This window comes from Camelina sativa, chromosome 4 (genome assembly GCF_000633955.1).
Source record: "Camelina sativa cultivar DH55 chromosome 4, Cs, whole genome shotgun sequence".
NCBI lineage: Eukaryota > Viridiplantae > Streptophyta > Magnoliopsida > Brassicales > Brassicaceae > Camelina > Camelina sativa.
Genome location: NC_025688.1, coordinates 630,107 through 645,844, shown reverse-complemented (window position 1 = coordinate 645,844; position 15,738 = coordinate 630,107). Strand labels below are relative to the sequence as shown.

The 15,738-nt window shown below is 31.8% G+C and overlaps 2 protein-coding genes across 2 annotated transcripts; both read left to right on the top strand.

Moving 5' to 3' along the window:
• Positions 828 to 3,159, top strand: LOC104779468 (DELLA protein RGA-like). The gene has a single exon (XM_010503833.2). It carries the CDS (start codon positions 1,032 to 1,034, stop codon positions 2,877 to 2,879), a length of 1,848 nt encoding a protein of 615 aa, XP_010502135.1. The 5' UTR covers positions 828 to 1,031; the 3' UTR covers positions 2,880 to 3,159.
• LOC104779467 (protein C2-DOMAIN ABA-RELATED 10) lies at positions 7,293 to 8,569 on the top strand. The gene is made up of 3 exons (XM_010503831.2): positions 7,293 to 7,628; positions 7,857 to 7,952; positions 8,073 to 8,569. Exons 1-3 carry the CDS (start codon positions 7,515 to 7,517, stop codon positions 8,400 to 8,402), a joined length of 540 nt encoding a protein of 179 aa, XP_010502133.1. The 5' UTR covers positions 7,293 to 7,514; the 3' UTR covers positions 8,403 to 8,569.

The following is a 15,738-nucleotide window of genomic DNA, read 5'->3' as shown; positions in this document are numbered from 1 at the left end:
CTAGGATTTAAAATTTAGAATTAAAGGGTTTTGTACTTATTTGGTCTATGTTGTGTTATGGATAATATGCTATGGATAAAGATCTAACCAAATTTATGTATGTATATTTTGTATGAATAAACACAAGTAACTATCTATTAACAATACTGCAATTGATTATCCACTTATAATTGAACAAATGTTCAACGACTGATGGATACTGTATAATCTAAAAATTCATAAAAAATATAGCAATATGTATCTTAAAATGTAGAAAATATATAATCATAACATATTTTATATAAATAAATAGAAAATTTGTTTTATGATAACAAATAAATATATTTTACTTTGTTAAAGTATTAACAACAAAAAAAAGAGAAAAAGAGAGAATAGAAGGAGAGAAAGAGAGGTAAGTTGTTAGTAAAGGCAAAAATGTAAAAGGAAAATGGACACATAAACAAAAAACTTGGGAAAGTATACCATGAGTGGAAAATGGGTTTTTGTGATAATACTTTAGTAGAAAGTGGGTTTTTATGACATTTGCCCTTAAATTAAATGGAAATAAAGATTTAAGGTTTTTTACACTGTTTTATTTGTATATTTACCTAAAGTAACAAAGTTATGGTACGATAATAAGAAAAGAAAATAAATTTTGTATGTGTGTTCTCATTTCATAGCCTTATCGCTTTCGAGGTGTAGATGTTATACATTATTCATTGGTCGTCGAGCCCCCATCACAACCATTCTTTTTTTTTTTTTTTTTTTTAATTTTCATCCAGAATAAATATCTTTTTATTTTAATATATAAAATTATTTGGTAAATATTTTTTTTTGAAAAGAATAAAAATTATTATTAGTTCGTATGAATGATGATTGAAGTGGTAGTAGCAGTGAAAAAACAAAGCAATCCATCCCCCACCCTTCCCCATTGCTTAAGATTCTTCTTCTTCTTCTCCCTTCTTCACCTAAAGAGAAGTCACATGTCCCTTCTTCTTCATCATCCTCCCCTATACCTAATCACCAAACCCTAGAGATCCCAGATCGGAGCCATGAAGAGAGATCTTCATCAATATCAAGGTCGATTGCCCAATAACCACGGAACCTCTTCTTCTTCATCTTCATCATCTTTACCCGTTTCTAAAGACAAGATGATGATGGTCAAGGAAGAAGAAGACGGTGCAAACATGGACGAGCTCCTCGCTGTGTTAGGTTACAAAGTTAGGTCATCGGAGATGGCAGAGGTTGCTTTGAAACTCGAGCAGTTAGAGACTATGATGGGTAATGTTCAAGAAGATGGTTTATCTCAACTCGCGACCGATACGGTTCATTACAATCCATCGGAGCTTTACTCTTGGCTTGATAATATGCTTACGGAGCTTAACCCTCCTCCTCCTGGTGCTTCTTCTAACGTTTGTTTAGATCCGATCCTAACTTCCCCGGAGATTGTTAACAACAACTCTTTCCTCACCGCCGCCGGAGGAGATTCTTCAATAATCATACCGGCTTCGGATTACGACTTCAAAGTGATTCCTGGAAACGCGATTTATCAGCAGCGATCTCAATTCGCGATTGATTCTTCTTCTCCTTCTTCAAATAATAATCAGAACAAGCGTTTGAAGTCATGCTCTAGCCCTGATTCGATGGTTACGTCCACCTCAACGGCTACTCAGATTGGTGGAGTCATCGGTACGACGGTGATGACAACCACCACCACCACCACGACAGCGGCGTCGGCGACGGCTGAGTCAACTCGTTCTGTAATCCTGGTTGACTCGCAGGACAACGGTGTACGTTTAGTCCACGCGCTCATGGCCTGCGCTGAGGCTGTCCAGCAGAACAATTTGACTATAGCGGAGGCTCTGGTGAAGCAAATCGGATGCTTGGCTGTGTCTCAAGCTGGAGCAATGAGGAAAGTGGCGACTTATTTCGCCGAAGCCCTCGCGCGGCGGATCTACCGTCTCTCTCCGCCGCAGAATCAGATCGACCATTCTCTCTCCGATACTCTTCAGATGCACTTCTACGAGACTTGTCCTTATCTCAAATTCGCTCACTTCACGGCGAACCAAGCCATTCTTGAAGCTTTCCAAGGTAAGAAGAGAGTTCACGTCATCGATTTCTCCATGAACCAAGGTCTTCAATGGCCTGCGCTTATGCAAGCTCTTGCTCTCCGAGAAGGTGGTCCTCCGATTTTCCGGTTAACCGGGATTGGTCCTCCGGCGCCGGATAATTCTGATCAGCTCCACGAAGTTGGGTGTAAATTGGCTCAGCTCGCGGAGGCGATTCACGTCGAATTCGAATACCGTGGATTCGTCGCTAATAGCTTAGCCGATCTTGATGCGTCGATGCTTGAGCTTAGACCGAGTGAGATTGAATCTGTTGCGGTGAACTCTGTTTTTGAGCTCCATAAGCTCTTAGGTCGTCCCGGCGGGATTGAGAAAGTCCTCGGCGTTGTGAAACAGATTAAACCGGTGATTTTCACGGTGGTTGAGCAAGAATCGAACCATAACGGACCGGTTTTCTTAGACCGGTTTACTGAATCGCTGCATTACTATTCCACTCTGTTTGATTCGTTGGAAGGAGTTCCGAGCAGCCAAGACAAAGTCATGTCTGAAGTGTACTTGGGGAAACAGATTTGCAACCTCGTGGCTTGTGAAGGTCCTGACCGTGTGGAGCGACACGAGACGCTGAGTCAATGGGGATACCGGTTCGGTTCGTCCGGTTTTGCGCCGGCGCATCTTGGGTCTAACGCGTTTAAGCAAGCGAGTATGCTTTTGTCTGTGTTCAATAGTGGCCAAGGCTATCGTGTGGAGGAGAATAATGGATGTTTGATGTTGGGTTGGCATACTCGCCCGCTTATTACCACCTCCGCTTGGAAACTCGGCGGCGCACTGAGTTGACTATGATGGATACGGTGGTGTGCTATGGTATTATTGGGAACCGATTCGGTCATCTAAGTTGACTCGAAGAAGCCGACGGTATCGGCGGCGCTATGGTGAATGGATTACTCGGTCATTTGAGATCGAATCAGTGGACCGGTGATGACATATGTTCGGACCAGACCAAAACCGAACTGAATCGAACCGTGTTTTGCCTTCTGTTTATTTATTTAATATTTATTATCACCTGTTTAAAATTTTATATATATGAAATATCGTTTTGGTAGGTCATTTTTCAATTTATGCCTTTTTTGGGATCAATTTTAAATAGGCTGAGTATGTATTTATTGAATCATATTTATGAATTCTTCTTAAAATAAAACTATGATTTAATCTCAATTTCTTGGCAGAAAGATTTAGAAACATTTTCTTCTTAACTTCACAACGTATGAATGGGTAATGTAAGAAGTATAGTGATATTAGATATTTCTAGTTTAGTATGTTAATGAATAATGAATAATGAATTTTCTAAAGTAAAGTTGAGAAAGAAAAAGGTATGAGGGCGAGATATAATTATTACGAAGAGTACTAACTACTACTATTTCATGAAAAAGGTTTTCATAACTTTTTATTGTGGAGTGTGATTCAACTATTTTTGCTTACTATTTTTACCTATTTCTTATTGGCTGTTATCACATGATGTTAATGGGTCATTTCATATCGAACAAACAAAATTTATAAGTTGGTGAAGCTATTATTTAGATCTACATATCAACTTTTTTAGATCTGATGTATATAATCTTTTGATAAATGGTAGTAAATTACTTTGTGCAGGGGTTTGTAACTTATAAACGTGTTCTTTGTTGTTATAGGTATCAGTCGTCATAACTCATAAGACACATACGAGATAGAGATTAACATTTTGATTTGTCTACACGTATGACTGTCTTTTTAAAGTCTAAAATCTGGTGTAGATGCATATTTTATGTGGATGTGAAAAGTACATGATATTATTATAAACCGCCGGAACAAATTAAAAAAATAAGAACAATGCGTCCTATATATTTAAATGTAACCTGCACATTTCGAGCTCGACTCGAAATGCTAAAGGAAAAAAAAAATACTCTTAAGTTTTAGTTAGACGATTATAATAACAAGGTTCAAGAAATTAGTAGATACCCCACAACACAAGGCAGCTCAAGTCTCAAAAGGATTGAACCGCCCCATATCATTCATTATTAAACCATTTAATCACAGACATGTAAATCAATAATCTCGATTAATAATGAGTAATTGTCCACATTTTCTTATTCACTGATGTAGGCTTAATTATTAATCTTATCTGTTTCTTAAGAAAATGCAAATTAATTAGATACAAAGGAAGGTCCCCATGGCCATATGCATGAAATGCTTTTTAACCAACAAATTGCCAACATGCATGTGTGCAAAATTCTCCTTTGACCCCACGCTCAATTTTAATAAGTACCATATAGTATTTTTTTTTTTTCTTTCCTCTATCACATCGAGTTTCAATTTTTTTTAATATGATATAGGGGTCCATTTAATAATCGATCATTGTCCTTTCAAATATTTCATCACACAATATATATAGTTTTTATATACGTCAAAGCATATAGAAACATTGGATTTGGCAATTATTTCTCTGCAAGATATTCGATTTTCTACAACTTTTATAATAGTGTGAATCGAATTTTCGTTTTTGCTTATTCTCAATATATTAGTTTGGTAGAAAATAAGTAAAGTTTTTTTCAAAAAAAAAACAACAAATCTTTAAACCAGATATCTATCTTAATCTTTTTTGAGTATATTTTTGTGTCATCCTTTCTTATATTTGTATCCAAACAAATACCAACTAAATTCTCTACAATCCGTACAACCAAATACAATGATTTCCTTATTTGATAATATTAATTTCTTAAAATCTATCTACCTAATTTAAAGCAATATGTTAGATTAAAATATAATTCTCCTTTCACTTTTATTTAATCTTATATTTAATTATTTAAATTACTATTTATTACATAAAGTTAATAAAATTTTAGATTTTTTTCAACATATGATGTGATTTGAATTTTTATAAACGGATATATATTTTAAAAATTGTTTTAGGATTTTTGTAACCAAACAAGTATATTCGAATATAGATTATTTTACATTTGAGTTATTTTAATATATAATGAATATCTATCTTAACATTTTTGAGTACATTTTTGTGTCATCCTCTATATATTATCCGGATTTTCACAAAATACACTTAGGTTTAGACAATTAATCAAAGTTTATTAAGGTTATTTGTGTGATCTTAAATGTCGGGTCGGTTTTAATTCTCAAATCAAAATATGATTGCACTAATCAGATTTTTTTTAATTATATAAAAAAATAAGGTAAACATGGAATTCTACAAATAAAGGAAGAAAATAATATCTATGATGATGTGAATAACAAAACTGTTTTCAAATGATAGAAGATACAATTAATAGATTCCGATAAATAAGGTAAGATGATTTCATTTTCCAATTATAAAGTTTTCTCACAAAACATAAAATCACACTCATTAATACATAGGATATTAGAAGCATATTCCGAATATAGTTTCCCGAAATTTTCATTTGGAAATCACATCAATATCTTCTAAACTTGCTCATCACGATTTTTGCGAATCCTAAATGAAAAACCCTACAATCTTACCTATACACTATAAATACTCTTCCTTCACTTCACCTTCAAGCACCAAACTTTTCCACTCTTCTCTTAAGCGAAAGCAACTAAACTATGGCTTTCATTCACCTCACAAAAAATAGACTCATGAGTTATCTATTTCAAATCTTTAAATTGGTTAATCATTATCAATTTCAAAACAATCCAGTTCGTAATAGTTATGTTATTGCTGCAATTCATTATAACAGGCCATATGTAAGTCCATCCAGTAAGTGATATTTTGTATTGGTAACTATCAAACAGAAGATATCCAATAAAGCAAAACCATCAACTATTCTTATTTGTGCTAATACAAATAAGAAAAAAAGTTGATCTATTTATAATATATACTTTAGATAACATAAATAAATTATTAATTACTGTGAAAACACATATATATAACAATGTAACATTTATATTAAAACTCAAAGAAACTTAATCTATTTATAATATATTCAAAAGTTTGTTTTTTTAAATTGCCTCGTGGTGTACCACGGGGTCAAACCTAGTATTACTGTCAAGATCGGATCACCATTCTAATCCCCTCATAAGCATTCCCTAATTCACACCAAAAGATCGATATTGCATATATTAAAAAAGGTCCATTGATTTGTGTAACGTCAGAGATTATATTTGGGACAGTAGTAGTAGGCGGACCAGATTAAATATTGCTTTACGTCGTTTTCATTATTTTACTTTTATTACTTACTTGTATAGTTGTATTAGTTGTATATAATATGAAAGGAGGTACTTACCTTTCTATTTATATCTTCTTCTTTTTTTTTCTCTCTTTGTCAACTTTTATATATAACTTCTTCATTATACTACGATTTATATATTTACATTTTATATAGACAACTACATTAATAAGAAAAGAAGATTTTTTTTGTTTTTGCCAAAGTTTAACCATAGGCTTTTTACTTTGTAACAGCTAAACACTTACACTTTTCTAATGATATTAACATTCACAGCAAAAAAAAAAAGAACCCTTATAAAAATGTTATTCTAAATGGAATAATAATTCGCACTAAGATTTTCTTATCATTATTGGGCGAACCTGGGAATAGAACAGTGCATGTCAACGAATGTGACATTTGATTTTTATCCACATTCGGATGTTCCATTGTTAATTTTGTTTTTACTTTTTCGGACGAACAATTCATTTTGTTTATAATAACTGTATTTATTGAAATTCATCAGATTATTTTGTTTGACCATATAGCCAATAAATACTGATTGTTAGATATAATACAGCCGTAAAAAAAAACGTTAATGAAGTCCCAAAGCCAACTACATGCATGAAATACAGATTATTTAACTAGTTTTGTTAGATTCAACTAGTTTAACCAAGATAAAAAAATTAATGGGCCTCTCTCATTTCATGCATTTCGATTGTTAGATATAATACAGCCGTAAGCAGTACTGCTACTGGCTTTGTAAATGGACATTTGAGTTAAACGTTCCTGATATTGGAGTTTTGGTACCTCATAGATGGAAACTTTCTGAAGTTGAGAAATAAACAAATGGTGCTGATGAAATAATGGTCATAATAGTGTTCAGATTAAAAACCTAAAATATTTAAAATGGGCCATCGATGAAGTCCCAAAGCCCATTTCCACGGTTTCTTTACCCCGCCCGTCCATTGTGATGAGTTTTGTCGACGCTGAAAGCCCGTTAGAAGTCTCTTCCTCCACGGTTTGTATTTTTTTTTGTGTGTGTGTTTGGGAGCAAAATCTCAAGGGGGAGAGAGAGAGAGAGAGAGAGAGAGAGAGAACGTGATGAATAGTTGGGGACGAGATCGCAAGCACCAATCCCATTTCTCTCTCTCTGTCTCTCTCATTTTAGATTAGTCTTCGTCTTCTTCCTCCTTTTACCATCATCATCATCTCCAAGAAGAGACCTAGTCAAAAAGTCCTTTCTTCTCTCTCAATTCCATCGATGGATCAAAGGCCTCTTGGATTGCTCACGATTCACGTCAAACGAGGGATTAATCTCGCCATTCGCGACCACCGTAGCAGCGATCCTTACATCGTTATCACCGTCGGCGATCAGGTTCCATCTTTTATTCTTCTTCTTTTTTTCTTCTTTCTCCTGGGGAATCTTGAAATCTATAGAGAACAAATCGCCTTATATTCGTAAAAAAAAAAAAAAGAACAAATCACTTGGGATCCTCTGTTGTTAGTTTTCTTGAATTGTTCATATGGTGGTGATCGTCACTTTTATTTCTTCCAAATCCTCTGTTTTTTTCTTCTAAAACAAGAATGAAACAAAAATGTTCAGACATTGAAGACACGTGTCGTGAAACGAAATTGCAATCCAGTGTGGAACGAAGAAATGACTGTTGCAATCAAAGATCTCAATGTCCCAATCCGCTTGGTAAACAACATTCAAGCTTTGGTTCAGACAAGTACTTACCTTGTTCTGTTCTGTTTCCTGTCGGGATAATAACATTATTGTGTTTTGTTTGTTGTTTATTATGGAATGAAATTTGTTCAGACAGTGTTTGACTGGGACAAGTTCACGGGGGATGACAAAATGGGAGATGCGAACATTGACATTCAACCCTACTTAGAGGCTTTGAAAATGGGGATGGAGCTTTTGAGGCTACCTAATGGATGTGCTATCAAAAGGGTTCAACCGTCAAGGCACAATTGTTTATCAGATGAAAGTAGCATTGTTTGGAACAATGGTAAGATCACGCAAGACATGATCCTTAGACTTAACAATGTCGAATGTGGCGAGCTTGAGATCATGCTTGAGTGGCATGAAGGTGCTGGTTGCAGAGGTATCACTTCCGTTGCCAAAGAAGGCTCGTCCTCTACCTAATTAATAATGTTCTCTGTGTGTGTTTTTGTAATGCATCAGTTGTTGTTGTTGTTGTTTCGATATTGTATAAGCAAGCAATTATGTATGTTTTCTTGATGACCATTTTCAATGCATGATCAAGAACAGAAGCTGGAAAAAATTTGAGACTTTTTTATGAGTTTTTTCAATTTCTGTTTTGGATTCTCAAGTTTTTGTTCTTCTTTTGTAATTTTTGCATATGTGATGTATTTTAGATGGGCTACAAATTTTAAACTTCAGTGGACCATTCCTTAGTAGATACGGCCCATTAATATAACACAGACTATGTACGCAACATGTTTATGGGATGGGATTGTAACGGACGCATTTATGGGGTTCTCTCGTAGCTTCATTGGATTCGTAGGTCAATTATAGTGGTTCGTACTTTGTAGTTTGCCTTAGTCATATGACTCATATCTAATCTTCATGGGCCAGTATATTGAATGCATATATATAAAATAAGATTAACTAACTGTACGAGATTTAATAAAGATAAGGCACTAGCTACCCGGAAAGTCTCATTTCTTAAATTAAATGAACTATAATATAGTCTGTCTATTTCCCGTCATGGTCATCAGCTCACAAATCACAATTATGTATACATACATACACGCAGGTCGCAGGTATATAAAATATGGAATAATGAGCAAGCATGGTCGATTTTGACGATGTCTAAGAGCTTCTCCAACAAACCCTCAAACCTTCAAATTTGAAGGGTTTTTGAACTCCAACAAACCCTTAAAGTTTAAGGGTTTGAATAGTGAGCCTTCAAATTTGAGGGTGCACTATTGAAACCCTCAAATAATTTTACAAATTTCATTTTAGTCCTTATAATATATATATATATATATATATATCTTACAAATAATTTTATCTTATTCAATTGTTATAAATATACCTATATAAATTCAAACACACTAAATTAAAATCATTGATATATAAAAGATATACCATTTACAAAATATTTTTTTTACAACAACAATGCAATAATTTATCATATATGGGAGCACTATGAAAATAGTTATATTGAGTAATTTTATTCTTTTACATGTAATTTTCTTTTATGTTTTTTGAAAATTACATATTAATTTGTTTTATCATATAAGGTATTTTATTTTTTAATATTGTTTGATATAATTTTTTTTTGTGTTTTATATATAAATATATTTATATGTAAGTTTTAATCATTATGTATGTAATTTATATTATCATGTAACTTTTATTATGTAATAATGTGTGTTGTATAATAAAATAAATAAGATTTTATGTTGTACAATATAGAAAATATATGTTATAGATTTATTTATGAGTTTGTATCATTATTAGTGAATTTTGGAAATATTAAGGACTACTATATAGCAAATTAATTAGTTTTTAAAGATTTTTTTGAGGGGTTATTGTTGGAGCAAACCACCCTCAAATCTTCATTTTAATGATTTACTCCCTTCAAAATGAGGAGTCTTGTTGGAGATGCCCTAAAGTGCGCATATACACATGGTCCTGAATATTTGCTTATATGTATTTTTTCAAGTCTTAAGAATATCTTATTATATACATATTGGGTCTGATTGGTGACCACGTTTAAACGAAGCGGTTAGAAAAGTACGAGCGGTTGTAAAGATAGCAGTTAAAGATAGCAAATAGAAAAGATGATGTGGTAAAAGAGAGCGGTTGAGTATTTAGTTTGATTGGCAGCATTATAGCGGTTGATTAGTGGAATGATATTAAAAATTACAATAATTTAAAACTAATTTAATTATATAGTAAAAATATGGACGAAGACATTATATTTTATAACATGAAAAATTATAAAATCAAAATTTTTAGTGGTTGTGATAATTATCTAAAATATTTAAACAAATAATTGTAATTTAGTCTCATCATTAGGCTAATTATATGTTTTTACAAGTCAATTTGTCATTAAAAGAAATTGTGTTTTTTTTCTCTTTTGTAAAACAATTAAAAATTGTTAAAACCAAAACTATTAATAAAACATAAAGCTTATTGGGTCAATTTAAAAATCCATTGAGATATAATTTATTTATGTGCATTATCACAAACCCGTTATCATCTTCTTCTTTTTAATAAACCTGCCATTTTGAACAAATGTTTAGTGCAAAAAGAAAAAAAAAAAGTTGATCACTTTGTTTGCAACAGATGTTGTCAAACGCTCAAATTTTTTGGTGGTTGATTCCCACTTTCTCAACCACTCAAAATCAGCTCCAGCCACCTCTTCCTTCCACTAACTCCAATTACTCATTCCAAACACCTTCTCCAACCGCCTTGATGATTGGTAACCAATTGAGCATTTCGTTTCCAAAAGAGGCGTTTAAGTGCTTCCAATCAAAGTCGTTGATTGATGGTCATTGGAGTGACTAGTTTGCAAACAAGGCGTTTGGGCGCTTCCAATCAGACCCATAGTGATTGTAAAAGAAGTGGTTTAAAAGAAAGCGGTTTAAGTTAGCTCATGGAAAATGTGGTAAAGTAAAAGAAAGCGGTTGAGTATTTAACTTGATTGGTAACATTACAACGGTTGAATAGTATAAGTTATAATAAATTGTAAAAAACAAAATTAGTTAAAAATTAAAAAATTAAATGAAATGATAAATTATTATCTAATTCATAATATAAAATATCAATATATTTAAATGATATTAACTAAATGATCAAATGTGATATTATCAAAATTATCAAATGTATATTGTTAAAATCTTCATTATATGATATTAACAAAATCATAATCTTCATTAAAAAAAACAGCATGTTACTATTTAAATCATAATCTTGATTTACTAAATTTTCTTTATTTTTGGCTTACTAACCTTTTCCTAAAAAAATATTGAAAAGAATAGCAACATATATCAAATCAAGATTATGATTTGAATAGTGAATAAAGAAATAAAAAACTGTGCAACCTTTTGCCCAAAAAAATAAAAAGAACTATGCAACCTCTTTATAATGTCAAACGTTGGTTTTTGTTAGTGGTTAGGATTAGTGTTTGTAACCACTAAAAATAAGCTCTAACCACCATCTTCAGCCGCTTTCCCTAACCTTAATATATATCCAACCGCTTTCTCCAAAAAACTTGTTGATTGGTGGTCATTGTAGCGGCTCGTTTGCAAACGAGGCGTTTGGGTGCTTCCAGTCAGAGCTTATTTTTAGTGGTTGGATATATATGAAGGTTGGAAAAAGCGGCTGAAGATGATGGTTAGAATTTCAACCAATCATTCGAGTTTTTTTTTGTTTGTTTACTTCAAATTGTGGACATATCATTTTTTATGTGTGTACGAAGTTTCTTTCTTTCGTATCATTTTTATTTTATTTTATTTATGATTAGATGAGAGAACCCTTTTTATTCGTCTATGGGTTAGAGCTTACTAAGTTGGAGTCCGGTTTGTGGTTCGTAGTTTTAGTGGTTTTCGAAGGTTGCGTGCCACATAACTTGGTTTGAGGATTGAGAGATATGGCCAAGTTCAAAGAATTCTAGAACAACACCACTCATTATCTATACTATTCAATGGGGAGTACATCTAGAGATAAAAAAATAAAAGGAAAAACAAAACATATATCCATGTTGCCAAACAGACCCACTTGCCTATATAATTAAAAAAAAAAAAACTAAACAATAGTGACAATTATTAAAGAAATAAATGCTTAACTATTTTTATAATTGGTTATAAGTTATAACGATGGATACTTAGATTTCATATATATATATATGGATATGGGTGTAAAGCATAAATAATTAATTTTTAATATATTAAGTTTTTCAAATAGTTTTCTAAATTAAATATTAAACATTTATAGTTAGGGAGTAAAAAAGAAATAAAAAATGCAGAATTCCATTCAATACCCTCTAAAAAAAATTGAAGAGCAATCAAAAAACAAAAAAAAAAAGGTAGTTAAGGGCTAAAAACTCAAAAATTTAAACCATATGTAAAGCTATCCGGATCATGGATAACCCGTTTGGATCTGGACGGAGAAGGACGCAGATCCTAATTTTAATGCTTAATTTTTGGATTAGTTACCTAACAAAATTAAAAACAAAAAAACGTGAATAATCTTATTAGGAAATAATTAAACCATTACAACATACTTACCATGAAATGAAATGTGGAGTGAATAATCTTATTTCATCATTCAAATAAACATATTCTCGAATCCTATATAGTACATACCATAAAAAGTGGAACAATAATATATTGTAGCAAAATATAGTTACCTTTTGAAATTAATACAACTAGAAATTTAGAATCCTCTAAGTGGCATATTCTCCAAATATTCGAACATAGTATTAGTACCTAAACAAAATCATTTACAATCTTCTACAAATCAAATTTGTTATGTCATGAGTTCCTAGTCTTCCCTTAAATATTACTATCATTCATTTTGATTGAACTAAAAAAATANAAATTTTTTGGTGGTTGATTCCCACTTTCTCAACCACTCAAAATCAGCTCCAGCCACCTCTTCCTTCCACTAACTCCAATTACTCATTCCAAACACCTTCTCCAACCGCCTTGATGATTGGTAACCAATTGAGCATTTCGTTTCCAAAAGAGGCGTTTAAGTGCTTCCAATCAAAGTCGTTGATTGATGGTCATTGGAGTGACTAGTTTGCAAACAAGGCGTTTGGGCGCTTCCAATCAGACCCATAGTGATTGTAAAAGAAGTGGTTTAAAAGAAAGCGGTTTAAGTTAGCTCATGGAAAATGTGGTAAAGTAAAAGAAAGCGGTTGAGTATTTAACTTGATTGGTAACATTACAACGGTTGAATAGTATAAGTTATAATAAATTGTAAAAAACAAAATTAGTTAAAAATTAAAAAATTAAATGAAATGATAAATTATTATCTAATTCATAATATAAAATATCAATATATTTAAATGATATTAACTAAATGATCAAATGTGATATTATCAAAATTATCAAATGTATATTGTTAAAATCTTCATTATATGATATTAACAAAATCATAATCTTCATTAAAAAAAACAGCATGTTACTATTTAAATCATAATCTTGATTTACTAAATTTTCTTTATTTTTGGCTTACTAACCTTTTCCTAAAAAAATATTGAAAAGAATAGCAACATATATCAAATCAAGATTATGATTTGAATAGTGAATAAAGAAATAAAAAACTGTGCAACCTTTTGCCCAAAAAAATAAAAAGAACTATGCAACCTCTTTATAATGTCAAACGTTGGTTTTTGTTAGTGGTTAGGATTAGTGTTTGTAACCACTAAAAATAAGCTCTAACCACCATCTTCAGCCGCTTTCCCTAACCTTAATATATATCCAACCGCTTTCTCCAAAAAACTTGTTGATTGGTGGTCATTGTAGCGGCTCGTTTGCAAACGAGGCGTTTGGGTGCTTCCAGTCAGAGCTTATTTTTAGTGGTTGGATATATATGAAGGTTGGAAAAAGCGGCTGAAGATGATGGTTAGAATTTCAACCAATCATTCGAGTTTTTTTTTGTTTGTTTACTTCAAATTGTGGACATATCATTTTTTATGTGTGTACGAAGTTTCTTTCTTTCGTATCATTTTTATTTTATTTTATTTATGATTAGATGAGAGAACCCTTTTTATTCGTCTATGGGTTAGAGCTTACTAAGTTGGAGTCCGGTTTGTGGTTCGTAGTTTTAGTGGTTTTCGAAGGTTGCGTGCCACATAACTTGGTTTGAGGATTGAGAGATATGGCCAAGTTCAAAGAATTCTAGAACAACACCACTCATTATCTATACTATTCAATGGGGAGTACATCTAGAGATAAAAAAATAAAAGGAAAAACAAAACATATATCCATGTTGCCAAACAGACCCACTTGCCTATATAATTAAAAAAAAAAAAACTAAACAATAGTGACAATTATTAAAGAAATAAATGCTTAACTATTTTTATAATTGGTTATAAGTTATAACGATGGATACTTAGATTTCATATATATATATATGGATATGGGTGTAAAGCATAAATAATTAATTTTTAATATATTAAGTTTTTCAAATAGTTTTCTAAATTAAATATTAAACATTTATAGTTAGGGAGTAAAAAAGAAATAAAAAATGCAGAATTCCATTCAATACCCTCTAAAAAAAATTGAAGAGCAATCAAAAAACAAAAAAAAAAAGGTAGTTAAGGGCTAAAAACTCAAAAATTTAAACCATATGTAAAGCTATCCGGATCATGGATAACCCGTTTGGATCTGGACGGAGAAGGACGCAGATCCTAATTTTAATGCTTAATTTTTGGATTAGTTACCTAACAAAATTAAAAACAAAAAAACGTGAATAATCTTATTAGGAAATAATTAAACCATTACAACATACTTACCATGAAATGAAATGTGGAGTGAATAATCTTATTTCATCATTCAAATAAACATATTCTCGAATCCTATATAGTACATACCATAAAAAGTGGAACAATAATATATTGTAGCAAAATATAGTTACCTTTTGAAATTAATACAACTAGAAATTTAGAATCCTCTAAGTGGCATATTCTCCAAATATTCGAACATAGTATTAATACCTAAACAAAATCATTTACAATCTTCTACAAATCAAATTTGTTATGTCATGAGTTCCTAGTCTTCCCTTAAATATTACTATCATTCATTTTGATTGAACTAAAAAAATATTTTCCCTTAATCATATATTTAACAGTTACTTACTTTCTAAGATATTTTGAGATCACCTCAACAATAAATTCGACGCCTACCTTCTTTATAAATACCAATCTTTACTCAACTTTGAGACTCATCAAGAAAATATATATTTTCACCTCATTACGATCTTTATTCGACTCTACCAAAATGCTTCCTTTGTATTCCAAAGATATGTCAAACGGTACAACACATCTTGACATAGTTTAAGTGAGGGTTCTTCAGTGAGAAAGGAAAAGCCGGTGTACCCATGAGAATGGGAAACCATCGAAAGCTTTGGCTTCACTTATGCAAGTGGTCTATTCTAGCCAACCAATCTCAGTTTATTTTTCTAATGACATGAACGACTGTATGTGGCCTTTTATTTTATTTTTTGGTCATCATGTCTCTTTATGTACCTCTAATTTAGAAATTTAGAACTAATAGCAAAATGAGTTTTGGAAAAAATAATGGAGAAGTGGTCATATATTGTTATTCTTATCTCTCTCTTTTTTTTCTAGCTCTAGCTTTTCTGTTATATCAGTTTTTTTTATTCTGTACATAACAAAAACTGAAAACATTGATAATTGGACATGTCAAACAAAGGCAAATGAAAAAAACGATTAGTATAAGATACATGGAATCCTGCCATCTACATTGTTAAACAA